This window comes from Botryllus schlosseri, chromosome 10, assembly GCF_051294905.1.
Source record: "Botryllus schlosseri isolate E-star chromosome 10, Bs_hap1, whole genome shotgun sequence".
NCBI lineage: Eukaryota > Metazoa > Chordata > Ascidiacea > Stolidobranchia > Styelidae > Botryllus > Botryllus schlosseri.
In genome coordinates, this window is record NC_137245.1 from 26,620,287 (window position 1) to 26,638,129 (window position 17,843).

The window sequence follows — 17,843 nt, forward strand, 5'->3', positions numbered from 1 at the left end:
GATCTTGACCCTATTAGGTTGCTGTCAGAAGTCAAGACTTGGTGTGTGATTAGTGTGCTAGGTATTAGTTTTATTCGTTCTGATTTCAAGATTCGACGCTCGTTATTTTTTCAATGCAGAGCGATTATGTTAGTTTGTGTAAACAGAGAATCTTCATCCTCGGATCTTGGGCCTATTAGGTTGTTGTCAGAAGTCAAGACTGGGTGTGTGATTAGTGTGCTAGGTATTAGTTTTATTCGTTTTGAATTCAAGATTCGACGCTCTTTATTTCTTCCACTGCAGAGCGATCATGTTAATTTGTCTTAACAGAGAATCTTCATCCTCGAATCTTGGCCCTATTAGGTTGCTGTAAGAAGTCAAGACTCGGTGTGTGATTAGTGTACTAGGTAATAGTTTTATTCGTTCTGATTTCAAGATTCGACCCTCTTTATTTCTTTCACTGTAGAGCGATCATGTTAATTTGTGGTGGCATCAGTAACCATAGGGATATGCACATCGTGTTTGCTACGTCAAGCGAAATATATAAGGTTATGTCAAGGTTGAATTACCATAATCAACCCTTAAAATATTATCATTCTTGGTTTGCTGTAGGCCAATCCTTTGGTTTGATATCATGAAAATACTACCTGTGGCGTTTGAAGTTTACCGATCATGGTCGATATTTTTAAAATGGTGATCCTTTGGATTCATGCTGTCGTGAGTATATTAGTTGGTAATTTTTACTTTGAGGGCCAAATCGTTGAGGGCTAACTTCACCCTGGTGGCTAAGATTGACTAATAAGAGTGAAGTAAAAGATTTGATATGAGCTGAACTTGACATTCGTTATATTTCTGTCACGAATTCAGTAATTCTATTACTTTAATCTTATTTGGAAAAATGTGTAGATATAATTCTAGACTCAATCTAATTTGGAAAAGCTCAAACTTCTCTAGTTCCCCAACTCTGAGAGCACACCCACAGGAGTCTTTCACTACGGAAGCTCTAAAGCAGACTTTGGCTGGCTGTTAATCGGTGGCTAGTTGAAGCAGTTTCTAAGTACGGGGTGTTCACTGTTGTTAATGCATGATTGCGAATCTTTCTCTCAACTCCTATCAAAAAACACACGATGTACAATAAACAAGACACAATGCGACGTAATGAACAGATAAGATGGTGCCCGACAGAGGCGACAGAGGTGGTCAGTAACGAAGTACCTCTACTTTTTGAAATACTTGAAGTAGATTTTGCCTACTCGCACTACTCATTAAGTAGTTAGGATTTTAGACTGCTTCTGTATTTCTACTTGACAGTATTCAGTTTTTTAGGCAAAAATAGCCGTAGAATATCTACTTACTTACTTACTTGTGAACCGTCACTCCTACTTCTGCTTGAGTAGAAATTACTGTGTTACTTCTACTTCTACTTGAGTAGCGACGGTGACTACTTTGACCACCTCTTAAGCCCGATATCACAGTTTTTCTATGTTAATCGTTATTCAATCGGTGAATTTTAGACGTTACTTCTTGCTCTTTCCGTCCGCTACGTTCTTCATCGGGATATTTTATGTGCTTTTTTTCTCGTAGTAAGAGCGGCGACGCGAGGGAAGAGGTGCCCAGATAAACCTGCGCCGACGCAACGAAAAACTCAAATAACTCCGCTTCTACTAGTTGGAATTGAGTCAAATTTGTTTTGCATCGTCTTTGAAGACAGCTCAACAATTTCATGGGGTTGACAGAAAAATTTGATTTTTTAAAAAAATTTGCCTAAATTTAAAATTTTAGTTGGATCTGCGGAGCCTTATAGCCTACTATTTGAGCCAAATTTGGTGTGCAGAGTTTTTTAGGGTAGTCTGACAATTTAATCACTGAATGGCTGGAATCCAGAAAAAATTCATTTTTAAACAGCCCCAATGCGCACTTGCACAGTGCACACTGCACACTGAATGAAAAGTAAAAGAATAAGGTAGTATAGAAAAGCAAGCGACAAAAATGGGGTGGCAGCATGTCACAGAAGGCGAGACTATCAGATGGTCTGGTAATCTTGAGGGTGGACTCGTATTCATTTAGTAGAAATTGCTTCTACTTCGACTTGAATATGGACATTGGACATGCTCGTCGACTGTCGGATGGCCAGCGGGATTCTGTTCCACGTGTCAGGTCCTGCATATTTGATAGAGCCATGATATTTTCGATCGATCATATGATAACTTCACGTCGTGGACGCGCGTGTGTCTTACATGTGCGCTTTAGATTCCGAGGTAAACAAGTCATTGAATATTCGGGGCAATGACAGCAGTGGAACTGATACATAAACTTAAGTTGGCGATTTGACAATTGGCGGTTTCTAGTTTCCGCATAGTAGCCTATATCGTTTATGTTTAGGACACCGAATCTGTTCAGCAGGGACTTGTTGGACGGACAACCGGAGGCCCATTTGGCCCTAGCTATGATACGGAGTACATTTTTTCGTCGTTTTGCAGTGGATCGAGTGCAGTTTTACTGGCAAACCTCCGACAGAGGATGCCATATTGTAACTTCGATTGGATTAAAGATTTCAGAAGGTAGCCTATGTAACGTCTAAAGCCGTAGAACTGACCACACTTCGGTGACAATTTAAAGTGTCCAGCAGGGACTGAATATGACTCTTTCACGACATGTCCGAGTCCAGTAAAACCCCGAGGAAGCCTATTTGGCATCTTCCTGTTGGAAATGGGCTGAACATGTCTCGATCGCCGGCTATCCGACAGTCATCGAGCATGTCCTTGTTCACGTTCAAGTCGAAATACAAACATTTTCTACTGAATATATACTAGTAAGCCATCTAGTTCACCGGACTACGACCTGCCCAAGTCGTTTCGACACCTTCCTATTTTTCATTGTATCGCAGTCTTGTGGTGTATTGAAACGATGAGATTTTTAGCAATAAATTGTTTAATAAACAACATTGCGCTATGTCTCCCTCATACGGATGAAAACCATGGCTGTTTATTTAGCTCCGGAAACTGGGAATCGTAACTTGTTTCACCTCTTTCCACCGCCGAGCCTATATATGGAAACTATTGTATGACTGGGATGCAACTGATCACTGCCCAGCAATCAGTCATCTACGTAAATACCCGCCTGTCTGAACTGACATTGCCATATCACATTAGCACACAGAGGATGAACGGAAATTTTCAAGGTCATGTGAAAGCGAGTTTCCGACTTTCATCTCGTAAGTAGGGCTGGGCACAAATCGAGTAGCTGAATGATTCGATTCTGAAATGAGACAGAAACATTTCGCGTAAAGTATAAACCCGCTCTCCGCATGCAGAGCTGGATTTCAACCATACGAACGAAGGATAGTTTGTCAAATTGTTTGTGTGTTTGTCCATTCCTGCGAAGCTGGTGGCTACATAATCAGCTTGTTATTTGAATAAGCATACATTAAATATTTTTTCAAGCAGCGAGGTTCAAGAAATGTTGACTCTGCAAATGGATGGATTGCGGCTTTGGCAGTTTGTAGTACATAATGCAATTAAAGTCTACACGACGATGCCAATAGTTAGCCTACATCGGCGAATATCATCAAGAAGCTTCAGATCAGCGAGCTAGAGTCACCGCGCTTTTGAAACTGCAAAGAATTCACCGAAGTCATATAGTACAGTAAGAAAAGCATCAGCAGTTCATTCTCATGATCACGAGAATTGCAATTATCTGTAAACCTAGCTTGGCTCGTTTTGCACGATACTGCGTAGGCTGAAATTACCGGCGTTTCTCTCTATTCAGCCTAATTAAACAACTGGGATTATATTTAGTTGTCCAAAGTATGGCCATAACCATGCATGGGCAATTGGGCATTGGTCATGCATCAAGTCTCTACCACAATCACATTGGTGAAAATGTGACCTAACTGGTTACAATATATTTACAGGAATGTGCTAGATATAAAACCTGTGAGCTATGGCCGCGAACGATCAGACTCATCAAAACGAAGGACACGAAATGGATGAATCGGGGAAAGGGCAATCGACAGAGATGAGAAGACAAATTCCCATTCCCGAAAACAGTGAAACCATATTTCATGATGGCGAGTTGAGTGAAAGAAGGTTTCCCTCGGGGATATCTATAACTAGGCGTTATAGCTTACCCTGGTTTCATACTATCTTCTCTCTGACGATTGTTGCGCTTATCCTTTCAATATCGTCATTGATCTATTCCACAGTCCATCTAACTCAAAGTTTGGATGCAATTCAAACTCTTCAAGAAGACTCGAATGATGTGAGTCCTGGTTCGGTTTAAAATTTTTGGGACTATTAATGGACACAAGCCTGAACCCTGCTACTGAATATTGGTGGTTTGGGTCAAATTGAACTTTCCATACATGCTACATAATAGTGATTTGTAGTTAAATTACCAATGAGAGGCTCTATATTGCTTCTTTGGACCATATTCCTCTCGTGGTCTTAATGTGCGATACATCAATGCTGTTTGTTATATAATCATAAGTGGTCGGTACCGACATAGATATACTTCTACTTCTTCGCAGTTCTCGCTCAAGCAGTTAACTGTTCGGATAACTTTTACTTTTATTTAACAGTTTTTTTTTCATACAGAAGCAGGCTATTATTTTTACACTTTTGGATTTGGAAAAGTAGTAAGTAGTTTCAGAGGTGGTCAAAGTAGTCAAGAAAGCTACTCAAGTAGAAGTAGAAGTAGCAACGCAAAAATCTACTCAAGTACGAGAATAAGTACTTCTTTCATAAGCAACCTAAAAATACTTGAAGTAGAAGTAGAATTCGCTGACTTTAAATCTACTCAAGTAAGTAAGTAGTTTTAAAAAAGGTCCTAATACGTTCGCATGTACTTTCAAAAGCTGCAAATTAAGCAATGCGGAAGGTGCAGAGAGCTTCATGTACAATGCATGATGCATACCGGAAGGTATAAATTTCCGACAGCATGAGCACTCGACTGCATCATGAGATGCTAATAATGATAGTTTTGCTATGGAAATGAGTTACTAACCTTTTGTTTACTCGAACATCCCGTTTTAGAAAATGTCATGGCATGTTTCCTCATGCATATTACGGCCTTTAGTTTAGTCGAAGAGCAATACGGAGAAGTTGTATGGATACGATGTTAACACTTTGCGCAATTCGTATACGATGATAAAAAATATGGCGTAACGTAAAAATGCCATATAGTGTAATTGTATTGTAGGAAAATAGATGGCGATGCTACACTTGCTTTTAAACTTAAACATGTATGTTCTCCAGACAAAAGAACTGAAACTAATTAGAACTCTAAGTATTAATACTTCCAATTGAACGAGAACTACCAATACTAAATCAGAAAAGCGGAAAATGTATTTTATGTCTTTTGTCGAGTCAGTTTTAACGGTGGTCTGCTAGAACAGATCTAACGCTCAAAAAGTCAGAGCCCACTTTTCCAGATTAGGACGCGCCATGGGCTGCTAGATTACGATATGATCGGTAAATGCTAGATCGCGAAACGGTAGTTTCAAACGTTATGATGAGCCATATTTACTGTGATGAAATATGTGATATGGGCAACAATGCGGTGCAATGCAACCTGCAACCTAAATAATATTCACTTTCGTAAAAACATATATGTAACTCTATATCTACTTGATGTGAATGGCGACGGAAATTCTGGGTTTTACTTGAATTTTCTTAAAATTGAAAATTAGAACTCCGTGAAAACAACCCGAGAATTCACCCAGTTTCTCTTTCTAACTGGAGGGTTACACTATTTCTACTTGACAAACTGAAAATAGTGAAAAGTAAGTAAGTAGATCACTAAATATTATGAAGTAGAAGTAGAAGTAGCGAAGACTCTATATACTTGAGTAAGTACCAGAAGTAGAGGAAAACTACTTGAGTACTTCGAAAAAGTAGAAGTACTTCGTTACTGACCACCTCTGAGTAGTTTTGAGATACGTTTGCAAGACTTTTATAAGTGAAATTGTCATACTAATAGGACGACACGGTCAATGTATATATATTTTCGAAAATGGCACTATAACAGTAGGCATCTACATCTTGGTAATTAATTTGGTAATAATAATTAGATCAAGGTTAGTGTCATATAGTTATTCTGCGTTGGACGCGAAGACGGATTTTGCAATTTGCAAAGCTGCCGTACGCGCTTCTTACCAAAGTATGCCGCGCCACCACCAAGTCAACTTTTTGCTTCTATTTACTATACATTTGGACCTTTCATGCTCTACTTAGCCTAGTAGTCTATCGTTCTGAAATGGTTTACATATCGCTACTATAGTCAGAGCTTGAGATTACGGGACCATGATATGATATATCGATATCGCCTTCCGCCACACGCCACCTCATTTTTTCTTTCAATTTTATCTTCTATTAGACTACTTCTTTCAGTATGCATGCCTCCACATTCTTCGTCTATATAGGCCAAGGTGGGTGTTTGATTTCAGAGACTATACTCCAAGTCGTTTCGGCACTTTATTTTCGCAGTCTTTATATTGATGTGTAAACTGGTGTTGATGCTGATGTACCATCGATATACCTAGCAATCACTCTATATTAGCTCATGTTTGATTTGTTCCGAAATATGCCTACAGCTTGCATCAAAGTTCGGTCAATACGACTAACATTTTAGATCAAGGGCGATATGGATGACTACATCATTTCCGCATACCGACTATTGGGGTGGCAGCAAGCGGGCGGGACATTTTATAAAACGTTTGAGTCGCAGGTGAATTACGCAAATTCTGAGAAACGATGTGAGGATATGGGCGGAAGGCTGGCAGCGAGTGCTCTAAGAGATCCGGAGGCTGTATCGTGAGTATTATATCATATCGGGTGCTCTCAAGACTGTGCTCACTGCTCAGTGCTCATAGATAACGATTAGCGGATAGAGTAAATATGCCGGCTCGTTCGGTCTTGGTGTTGGTATATGTGGTGTTATGATATGCTTGATTGATCATGCGATGGGTTTCAGGATTGTTTTGATGACAAACAAGCATGTGGTCTGGGGGAATACACTTCGAATCCGACTTGTAAAAGTATCTGTCTAAGTAGATAGCTAGAAGCTTAGTGATAATACTACAGTATATTACGGAATGCGAGTGTGTGTGCTCGTGAATTGGCCGTATAAAGGGTATAGTGGTGAAATATCTGTACTGTATAGACCAGTGGTTCCCAACGTGGGCGATTTGGCGGTCTAGGGGGGCGAAAATGAAGAAGGGGGCGACAGGGGGGCGAAAATGGACAAAGGGGCGACGGGGGGCGAAAATAGCGAAGGGAGCGATAGGGGGGCGATGACGCGCCAAGGCGGCTGACCTTTTTTTTTTATTTTTATTCTATTTTTATTCTATTTTTTAACGTATAATTATGACGTAACTGCGTAAATACTCTTGAAAAAACATGTAGTATAAGCGTACGGAGGATTTGCACCCGGCATAGTCAACGTATACGATGTGAAGTGGCTAGAACCCTCGAAATCGTCGTCGGTTCAACAGTTATATAGCAAATAGATAGAGATCGTTGGTATGGAATGAGTGTTCTATTGATGATGACCGCCGGTCGTAAAAATGCTGCATAACGATGTAGTGCCGGTTAAAGATATTTTAGTATGTTTATGACAGTGGTCGGAAGCCTTTTTCGAAGAAGCCATGTTTTCAATTGTCAATGGCACTCAAGTGCATCGTCACAACAAAACAAAAAATGAAACAATAAAAAACATCTTTTAAACAAGGGCCATATTTTAAACATGTTTGTTTTCAATTGTTTTCTGTTTTAAATGCAACCCTAGTCGGGGGTATTCGTCAGTAACTAATAGAGAATTTAAAAGAACATTGTATATCAACAATGACATGCAATGTTCTTTCCGATTCTCTAGAATAGTTGCTGACGATTACCCATGACGAGTGTCAGCCGAAAATATCCGGGTTTATTTAAATGTGACTACACTTTTCAATGTATATTGAAGTTCTGTGCCTCCAAGAAGCTCTTCACTTTATGTATTAAGCCAGTGACCAGCGTTTTTGGCGGGTAATAAGTGAGACAAATAATGGGACAATCTTTACCGTAATGCAAGTACCGTTTCACGTGGTTCTATAACGATATTACTCATGAAAATGATGCAGACTCGTCGCAAAATTATACTTTTTACTTTTCAAAATCAAAAGTAGGAAAATTTAGATGTGGAAGTATTCTAAAACACAACCACTTGAGTTAGTAACGTAAGTGTAGGCAAATTCTACCTGAGTATTCCGAAAAAGCAGAGGTATCACCACGTTACGGACCAAAGGCCTATTCCTGCATAGGCCATTCACTGTATTATTATACCACTTAATGTGATGCATTGCGAACTTTGATCAGCTTTTCGGCGCTTCAGTTTATCACCGTGACCTGGTGCAGAGCGTTTATCAAATCAACGCATCAAAACCAGTTTAGACGTAAACGCAAATATAGCAACCGCTATCGCAAGCACTTGATGCGCGTAAATTGACAGCGAACTAGTTCCCCCTATCTATATACCCATTGCACCATAGCATTGGCGACTGTGGGTATAAATACGAGCTGGTTACGTAATTCTGCGTTTCGTAGGAAGATATTTTGGAAAATATGCAGCACTTCTAAAATGAAACAGTTGTATCTTTGATATCAGTGGACGATTTCCTACAAAATTATAGCTAATGGTAATTTTCGTCAAAACAGCTGTAAGAACCATTGGCCTAAATATATTAAAGATTTTATAGGAAGAGGCGTGCTATCAGTTGTATAATTACTCAATTTATTAGATATATATATATATTATTGGTGTATAAGACAAACAAAACTCTCACATTACACATGTTTCAGTGATCTCATCTACCAAGACTTTGTCAAAGCGGAATCGCCCCCGCATACTCCGTGGGTCGGCATTGACGATCGAGACAGCGAGGGCACATGGGTTTGGTCTGACGGGGGTGGAACAAATCAAATCACCACAGCAAGATATAACGACGATATCTCCGGTGATAGTGACGATTACGACTGTGGTTGCATATATTCCGTTCAAGAGCCAAACATTTTGCTTATTGATGACATGAAGTGTGACGAGGAAAATCACTATATTTGCGAGTTTGATGAGACTGCGTTCTTTGACTGATTTTACAAAACGCGTTTTGTATCTGTACGACTAATCCTATCCTATGCTTTGGCATTGTGTTATTTTGTATCTTACGAATTGCCAGTAATCAGAGCTATAAAGATAGAATGTGGAGTGTAGGCAGAGGCTACACGGTGTAGTCTAGGCTATCTTGTTCATACTGATGTTCAATTGTACACAGATCTGAGCAATAGCCACGTACAATGTACAATTGTACATGTACAGTACATGGACGGAGGCCTACACTGCTGTACCGTATACCTTATCTCAGACACCACGGTACAACTCAAGCACAACATTTTAATCCAAATGACGCTTGCACGACTTACGGCTGTTCAAAAATAACTTTTTCCCACGGATTCCAGCCATTCACTGATTAAATTGTCAGGTTACCCTAAAAAACGCTGCACACCAAATTATAGTCAATTCTAACAGGTATACGACTCCGCAGATCCAATTAAAATTTTTAATTTATTAAGAAAAATCTGAAAAAAAATTTCAGATTTTTTTGTCGACCCCACGAAATTGTTGAGCTGTCTTCAAAGACGATGCAAAACAAATTTGAGTCAATTCCAACAAGTAGAAGCGGAGTTATTCGAGTTTTTCGTTGATAATTCTCGGATAATCCTTGATCGTTGGATTAATAACGATGGTCCTTGCGTGGTGGCGATTGTTCAGAACAATGCCGATTTTCAGACTTCAAGGTGTATTTCAAGGGGGATCCATGGCCCTGATTAGATTTTAATGTATATTTTTGGAATCAGTGCGACGGTAGCTTTCAAATAAGATCAACTTTATTGAATTTAAGCACGCGGGTCGTCAGCTGTGGGGATTAGCAATTTTGTTGCGTTCAGATTGCTGAGCAGTAATTTCCTCCGGGCAAGCAAGCGTGATGACGGGTGTTGCGTATCTATCCGTAGGTTAGTTATCTATAATCCCAGCAAGTCGCAACACCTTTATTTGCGAACAATTGTATTGACAAAAATACCTTGATTGTCCTGTTCAATACAGTTAGGAGCCGATAAAACAGTATAGCGCTAACGACGATATAAGTTGGCATATTTCTGTACTCCCTTTGCTAGTCGTAATCTTTCGTTAGCCCCGCGCATGCGCTGCGGCAATGAATACAAGATATTTAACCGTAAATGCGGGCGTAGGAATTTGAGTTATTAAAATTAAATCGCAAGTCGGGTTTTTCTTCCCAAGTTCGGGGACCTATATTGCATAGGAAGTGACACAGCAGTGCGGCCATAGATATTTGAATTATATATTTGTGTAACATGCCTTTTCACTTCTGTGAATAGCTACTTCTCGGTCCATTTTCCATAAAACCTAACTCAGTGTGCACCTTTTGTCTTCTTGAATTAGAGTGAGTGAAAAAGCACAACGCCGTGGTCGGATGGTTATAATGTGGCGTATGAACAATTGAACATTCTCCGCACTTGCTGTCTTGAGGGAATATTTAGTGAAAGTGTTTAGTGCAAAAAATCTTATAAATGTACTGGATAATTTAAGAGTTTCTCTATCTACTCAGAATTTCTTCGCGGGCCGGGTGAAATCGTCTGGCGGGCCGGGTGCGATCCGCGGTCCGTATGTTTGACACCCCTGTACTACTCAGATCTGAGCATAGCAATGTACAATGTAGCCTACAATTGTACAATGTACATGTACAGAGGCCTAGCTCTGTACCGGATACCCAAACAGAACATATCTCGGACGTACACCACGGTATAACTCAAACACAACATTTAATCCAAATGACGCTTGCACGTAGTGACGTAGGGAGGTATAGCCTATGCATGTGGCACGAATGGTTTATAACTGCGATAAAATTCCGGAATAGCAATTCACTGGTGGGTTGCGACCGACGGGTTGGGAAGCACAGGTACAGACCATCTTACATGTACTGATGTAGGCTACGCACACATATCTGAGCAATAGTCAGCTACATGAAGCAATGCTGCTTTATCGCATTTCACGCAGGCAACAAACAATACCACATTGATAAGACTTTGTTGACACCGCAAATGCTAGCGAGGGTGATGTCGAGGCATGCCGCTCTTGCGAATCAGTGTCGCGCTGCGAAACTGCCACGGTACTTGGCGGTAGGAAGTGATTTGACAATGTTCAGGGAAGCCAGGAGTAGGGATAGTAGATTTAAACGGCTGCATCTACGTAATCCCCGTCAAGTGTGATCACTGATCCCTCATCACACTTGGAAATTAGACGAATTAGAACGAAAAGGAGGTAATCTAATCTCATCTAACTTCTGGTTTTCCTGGAAATACTAGCAGCTGTGTAGTGCGAACGAGCCAAGTTTGGCGTACAGTACATGCATTTGTCATTTTTGTACGTACGAGAATTCTAATTTGATATGTACTGAGCTTGGATTTTGTTGTGTTTTTTTCCGACTTCTAAACTTAATTATATTTCAAGTTTTGCGAATTCAGTTATTCTCATCTAATCCCCAAAAAGACTGTGCAGTGTACACTGTGCAGCTATAATTCTAATTCTTATCGAACTTGTAAAAGTTGGAAATTCTTTAGTTGTCGAACTGTATGTTTGTATATTGGGATTATGGTGCTCAGCACCTACGGCCTTGTGCACCAGACCAAAGTGTTGTAGGCATGTGTACTAGATTCTACTGCTACATTATAGTTGTCTCTCGGCGATGAAAACATAATCAATCACAGGAAAAATTATGTAAGGGTTGCCGAGAAGTGACACAATGTCTATAGGCACATGGTTTCGTTGTGCTATGTCCTTAAAATAGTTACGCTATGAGCTATATCGAGAACATTGTAACAAGAAATGCTCAACCGTCTCTATAACGCCACATGTTGCACAAAGGCCATCGTCGTGACATCCAATTCTATGTAAGTGCCCGTTGAGTTTGCAATGCCCAGTCTGAAGCCGTAACAATATTGCTGTTTCCCTTCTTGATAGTCCCAGTGGCTGCGAGATATCATGTGCGGCGTGAATTCGCTTGTAGATATTTTCGGAATCATTCGTTTCAAATTCGTTTTTCCATCTTTCATGAGTCAGTTCTTTGATAATTATTTTGGCCTCTTGTAGGGAGAGTGGGATGTCACTGGATGATCAGATCGTTGTGTTGGAAACGTAGCCGCTTCCTTGACGAGTTTATCGGTTATACCAGGGGCGGGCAACTTCTCCAGTCGGCGGGCCGGATATAGGAAAATTAGGTACTTGGCGGGCCGGATTGCAGAATCGATACATTTTTCGCCCACTTATCAACATATACAAGGTGTAAATCGTGTTGATGAATGTATTTTAACAGTGTTGCCACTCTAGGTTCCTGGATAAACACTAGATTATGTCGTGAAAAAACACTAGATTGGCGAAAAAAACACTAGATTAGTAAATTGCAGGAAAAATTTGCCATTGCCAAGTAATCACGATGATCAAGGTGCAAATCCATAGATAAGAAGTGCTCAACACGTGAATTCGATACATATGTATGATATAATTCATGATTATTCAACGAATATTAATGAAACGAATTGCTATACTGTATGATTATTCTACGAAAATTAATGAAACGAATTCAACAGAGTAAGAAAAAATCAAATATTGTCGCTTTCGAATTGTACGGCATCATAAAATTATCTTTCTATTATACACCATCCATCAAACATAAGTATATTTGGTGTGCTCATTTTGCAAATTTGCCAAAGCAGCCCATTCTTCCGACAAATCTTAGATGAAGAAAAATTATCAAGTTCACCAAATAGACGGAAGTTGCACAGTCAAAGGAATAATTGATTTTAGTTTTTGTTGTGTTGGTGAAGCTGTTGATGTATTCATTACACTCAAGTACTAAAGTATGCTGTCCTCGGCAAATGAAAATCTTGCCCGAATCTACAGAGGGAGTTCAACAAGAAACGCCAGAGCATCAGAGCAAAATCGCTCTTCATTTTTTCCGAGACTTTCGCTCATAAGTACGGATTCACAGCGCACCCTGTTACATAATAATTGCTTGTCGAAGACAAACACAGCCAGGCCAGAGACACCAAATCGCCTTGTTAGCGATAAATTTAGCGTATAATTTAGTAGTCCAATGCTAGAATATTCACTACTCGCAAAGTTGCAGAAAAACACTAGATTAGCAACATTGTGCAAAATAAAACACTAGAACACTAGGACGACGGAAAAAACACTAGATCTAGTGTTAAAACACTAGGAGTGGCACCACTGATTTTAACGACGGCAATGTCACTTGATAGCCAATTCTCGTCGATAATGACGAAGACAATGTGGATTGAGAACAGCATTGTCATACAGGCGCCGCCATGTCTGCTTCTCTCTGATGTATGAACACACGGTGCAATCACTAAATAAGATTTCAATGCGTTCGATAAGCCGGGTACCCCAAATTTACCAAGATTTCAATTCATTAGGGCTGAGTTGGTGACGAGATAGCGTCGTTGTTCAACTGTGTGGTATATTTTATTTCGATATTGAATTCATGCGGACCGCGGCTTCTGCGACATTTGAAAAGTGACCCGCGAAGCGTGTTGAGTTGGCGACCCCTGGCATAAGCGATGTCTTACAAAAGCCTAGAATGGTGCCGTTCTACAGGTTGGCGGCTACGGAATCAAAAATAAGAAATATCGGGCTGGTGTAAATGACCATAGTAGTCGACAAATACCACGATTACCACAAACGATATTAGGCATGAGTACATCGTAAATGCTGATAATGTTAGTCTTGCCGTTTCGACGAACTTACGCGTAAGCTCCACTCTCGCACTCGCGCGCACTGCGCAAACATGTATATCATGACATACAGTCACTAAAATTTGACGTAGTAAGGAAGTAGCGGGAAATCTCGGCAGACAGTAGTCGCGGGCCACATTATTATATAAAACGGAAAACTGTCCGCGGGCCGGACAAAATCCCTTCGCGGGCCGGATCCGGCCCGCGGGCCGTATGTTGCCCACCCCTGGGTTATACCGTTGAATCCAATCCCGCAGTGACCTGGAATCCAAATAAATGTAATATTTATCCCAGCACGATCAAGATATCTGCTCGAAATTAAAATATCCTCGACTATAGCGAGTGTCGAACTGTGCTTGTGATTGTTTCGCATTGTGTTCTTGACAGGGTTGTAACCAAGTCACAAGGCTCCGAGTCACAAGTCAATCTCAGTTTTATAGTTTTGACTCGAGTCAAGTCGAGTCATTTTCAATTCACCACCGAGTCAAGTCCGAGTCCAAGTCACCGAGCAGAGGTTCGAGTCCGAGTCATGGTATTATGACTCGAGTCGAGTCCAAGTCATTATGTTGACTTCCCAGTTTACAGTTAAAGGCTTGTTAAATCCACTTTTTATGACTCTGTTCGGTGATATCGAATGGTTCGCATTTATAATTTACTAATTTTCGTTATTTTTAGCAGTTCCTGGACGTGTTTTCAAGTACCAGTACCAAGAGACGAAATCCCAATAGTGTGATTACTGAACTATTCCTCGAAATTACAATGAAACATCCGTCTTGACCGTTTGAGTCTCAAGTCATATGACTTGGTTCGAGTCATGCACAATGACTCGAGTCCAAGTCGAGTCAATACACAAATTGACTCGAGTCGAGTCGAGTCATTTCCATATTTTGAGAAAATGACTCGAGTCAAGTCGAGTCATCTGAAAAACGTGACTCGAGTCGGACTCGAGTCGAGTCATGACTCGAGTCATTACAACCCTGGTTCTTAATCGCATTGTAGGCTACATTGTGTGTGTGTGTGTGTCTTGGGCAGATGAAAATATAATCTGACGATTATTGATTATTGTATATTACAGGTAGCCTTATGTAAAGCAAACTTATAAGAAAACTATGTCTAGGCATCAGCGACGGCTGGAGAACGAGTATGAAACGTACACTGGAACGTTTGAGAACTCAAACTATGGTAACGATCCAACCCTAACCCCAACCCCCAACCCCAACCCTAGGCACATTCCCAGCGCCGAAACTCAGTTACAAAGAAGAATTTACATCCTCGGAATACTTTTGGTTGTGACCCTTATCCTCGCATTGTCCTCTCTGATTTACGCAACTGTCACAGTTCCTAAACTTTTGTACGAATTGGAAAAGGCAGAAGACGATATCGTACAGGTGGGGTGATGTGGTGAGACATGGGGTGATTATGGCAAACGACTATCTGCAGACCTCGTATATTCGTTAGATTCGAGATGGTGCTAAAGAATACATTTCGGCGGCATATAAACTGATGGGCTGGGAAAGATCCGGGACGTATCTTTACAAAGTATTCGAATCTGAAGTGCAATACGAAAAAGCGGAAATACGATGCGAGAGTTTTGGCGGGAGGCTGATTGCGCAAACTCTTCGTGATTCATCTGCTATACAGTGAGTATTTTCTCGTTGTTGTTGTTGTTGTTGCTGTTGCATGAATAAAGTCACGGCAGTCAGCCCTCACGATTGCCGGACCTGCATGCTTTTTCATCTCTAGTCGTTTCTTTCCATCTAGTGTACACAACCCGCGAAATAAGCATCACTTTCCCTATTGACATGCATGGAAGTGGAACAGGATGTTTGGTCATATCGAAGTATCGAAATTAGCTACCGTAAATAATACTATCATTTCAAAAATGGTCGAAATTTCAAGTTAAGATTGCACGGCTTTTACTGGTCGGAATTGACCCAAATTTGGTGTGTATTGTAGGCTATATTTAGGCAACCTGATAATTTTATCACTAAGCGGGTGGAATATGGATAAAAAGATATTTTTAACAAACCCAAGTAGTGAGTACATGCCTCTCTTTACATTGGCTGGGCCCAGGGCCGTACCTGTCACAAATCCCATATTTTGGGGGAGAGCTCAAAAGGGGCCCAAAATATTTAATAAATTTGCATATTTATAGAAATTTTTCAAATTTTTATTGTTGTAAGCTGTCGTGATATCAATATGGGTACCAATACCCCAAGAAAAAACGCATAATTTGTAGAGATTCCGGTGTCAGGCATTACCGCGTCACGACACACCAAGACGTTGGCAATGACGTTTTGGCTAACATGCAACTCTGCGAAGTGTGATGCAAAAAATCTCGACGGCGAGGACACCTTTACCCCCCCAAAACGCCTTATGTTGGCCAAAACCGATCGATGTCGAATTTTCCACTGTCCAGTGTCCATAGGCGCCTAAATCAAAAGCGCACAAGTACAACACACGCGCGTCCACGTCGTCCAAATATCATAATGATCGACCGAAAAGATCATCGCTCTATCAAATATGCCGGACTTGATGTGTGGAACAGTATCCCGCCGGCCATCCGACAGTCGACGAGCATGTCCACATTCAAGTCGAAATACAAGCAATTACTACTAAATAAATACAGTCCATCCTCAAGATTACCGGACCACGACTGACCTATCGATCTCGCTTCCCATGACATGCCGCCCTATTTCTTGTCGCTTTCTTTTGTCTATACTATCTTCTTTACCTTCATTCAGTGTGCATGCCGCCTCTTTACATCGCCTAGGCCAAGGTGGGTGTCCGATTCCATAGACAACTCCTAGTCGCTTCGACATCTTCCTTTCTCTTCATTGTATCGCATTTTTTGTGGTGTATTGAACTGATAAAATTGCTAATAAACCAATGATGATGATGATAAATAGATGCCGCTTAATGTTCTTGTCCTGGAAATCTGAGCCCCATATAAAAAATAGCCTACCACCCGCAGAGAAAAATTATGCGCCCCACTTTGAGTCATGTGCGTCGCACGGAAGAAGTTCAGGTCTGATGCGTTTCATCGATTCCTAAATCTTTTGAACACGGGACGTCACGAAATAACAGCCCACAACAAAGTAATTGATGATAACGGGCCCGCCCGCAGATGAATAAGTATTACATAAGGGCCTTAAAATTTCAAAGACACTATTCCGTCAGTACTAACGGTAAATCTGAGCAGATAGGACCAGTAGTTAAAAATCCGGCAGTAATATATGCAATTCCAATTCATTGACCGAATTCTGCTACGAATTTTACTTTTTTCGCGCTACGCGAGACTATAGACAGCAACTGTTCGCTAAACACCGATCCGATAACAATGTCACTAACAATCGTATGACACAGAGGGGTTTATCGCCATATGAAGGGCCCAAGACCTGAGTTTTTTTGGGCCTAAGTACTGCTGCTACGGTCGTGCCTAGGCCCGCGAGTATCTGAATTCAAATACTACTCCAAGCCGTTTCATCGACACCTTCCTATCTTTTCATTGTATCGTAGTTGTGTGGTGTTTTGAAATTATACTGCCAATGATTTAGAGATATAGTCGACAAAGGATTTGTGAGATATGGTTCGAGTCCATACACGCCGTGGATTGGTTTCGATGATCGAGTCACTGAGGGCGACTGGAAGTGGTCCGACGGAGGCGAGACAAACGAAACCACGACGGCCTGGTATGGTGGCCGACCAATGGGCGAAGAAGGGCAGAACTGCGGTAGCTTCTACGCGTTTGACGGAAACACTAAAGCCTTAATCAATGACTGGGAATGTGAAGATGATCTTCATTACATATGCGAGGTCGAAGAGCCTGAATTTTTTGTGGGGAATATAGCTTGAATATTATATCGAATTTGTCATTCTTGATGTGTTATCTATATGCCGTTCGTTAGTGGCAGTCAGTCAGTGCCTGACCGCTGAATCCACCACGGGTATGAAAGTTTACTGCTGAAAGTAGCATGACTTCCAAAAATGAATTCACCGATT

The 17,843-nt window shown here is 40.9% G+C and overlaps 2 protein-coding genes across 2 annotated transcripts; both read left to right on the top strand.

Annotated features, from left to right (window-relative positions):
• The first annotated feature begins 3,868 nt into the window (after positions 1-3,868).
• LOC145448917 (uncharacterized) lies at positions 3,869-9,157 on the top strand. Its single transcript, XM_080327372.1, has 3 exons — positions 3,869-4,239; positions 6,610-6,791; positions 8,817-9,157. The coding sequence occupies exons 1-3, from the start codon at positions 3,922-3,924 to the stop codon at positions 9,103-9,105; spliced, it is 789 nt and encodes a 262-aa protein (XP_080183498.1). The 5' UTR covers positions 3,869-3,921; the 3' UTR covers positions 9,106-9,157.
• A 5,700-nt stretch (positions 9,158-14,857) lies between these two features.
• LOC145448305 (C-type lectin lectoxin-Lio2-like) lies at positions 14,858-17,709 on the top strand. The gene is made up of 3 exons (XM_080326683.1): positions 14,858-15,229; positions 15,300-15,481; positions 17,399-17,709. The coding sequence occupies exons 1-3, from the start codon at positions 14,951-14,953 to the stop codon at positions 17,694-17,696; spliced, it is 759 nt and encodes a 252-aa protein (XP_080182809.1). The 5' UTR covers positions 14,858-14,950; the 3' UTR covers positions 17,697-17,709.
• The last annotated feature ends 134 nt before the right edge of the window (positions 17,710-17,843 follow it).

Excerpts from the sequence above, each read along its gene's own strand:
- LOC145448917 (XM_080327372.1), top strand. The coding sequence starts at position 3,922 with ATGGCCGCGAACGATCAGACTCATCAAAACGAAGGACACGAAATGGAT. Across the intron at positions 4,240-6,609 it reads TTCAAGAAGACTCGAATGAT|ATCAAGGGCGATATGGATGA; the intron begins GTGAGTCCTGGT and ends CTAACATTTTAG. Across the intron at positions 6,792-8,816 it reads AGAGATCCGGAGGCTGTATC|TGATCTCATCTACCAAGACT; the intron begins GTGAGTATTATA and ends CACATGTTTCAG.
- LOC145448305 (XM_080326683.1), top strand. The coding sequence starts at position 14,951 with ATGTCTAGGCATCAGCGACGGCTGGAGAACGAGTATGAAACGTACACT. Across the intron at positions 15,230-15,299 it reads CAGAAGACGATATCGTACAG|ATTCGAGATGGTGCTAAAGA; the intron begins GTGGGGTGATGT and ends TATATTCGTTAG. Across the intron at positions 15,482-17,398 it reads CGTGATTCATCTGCTATACA|AGATATAGTCGACAAAGGAT; the intron begins GTGAGTATTTTC and ends CCAATGATTTAG.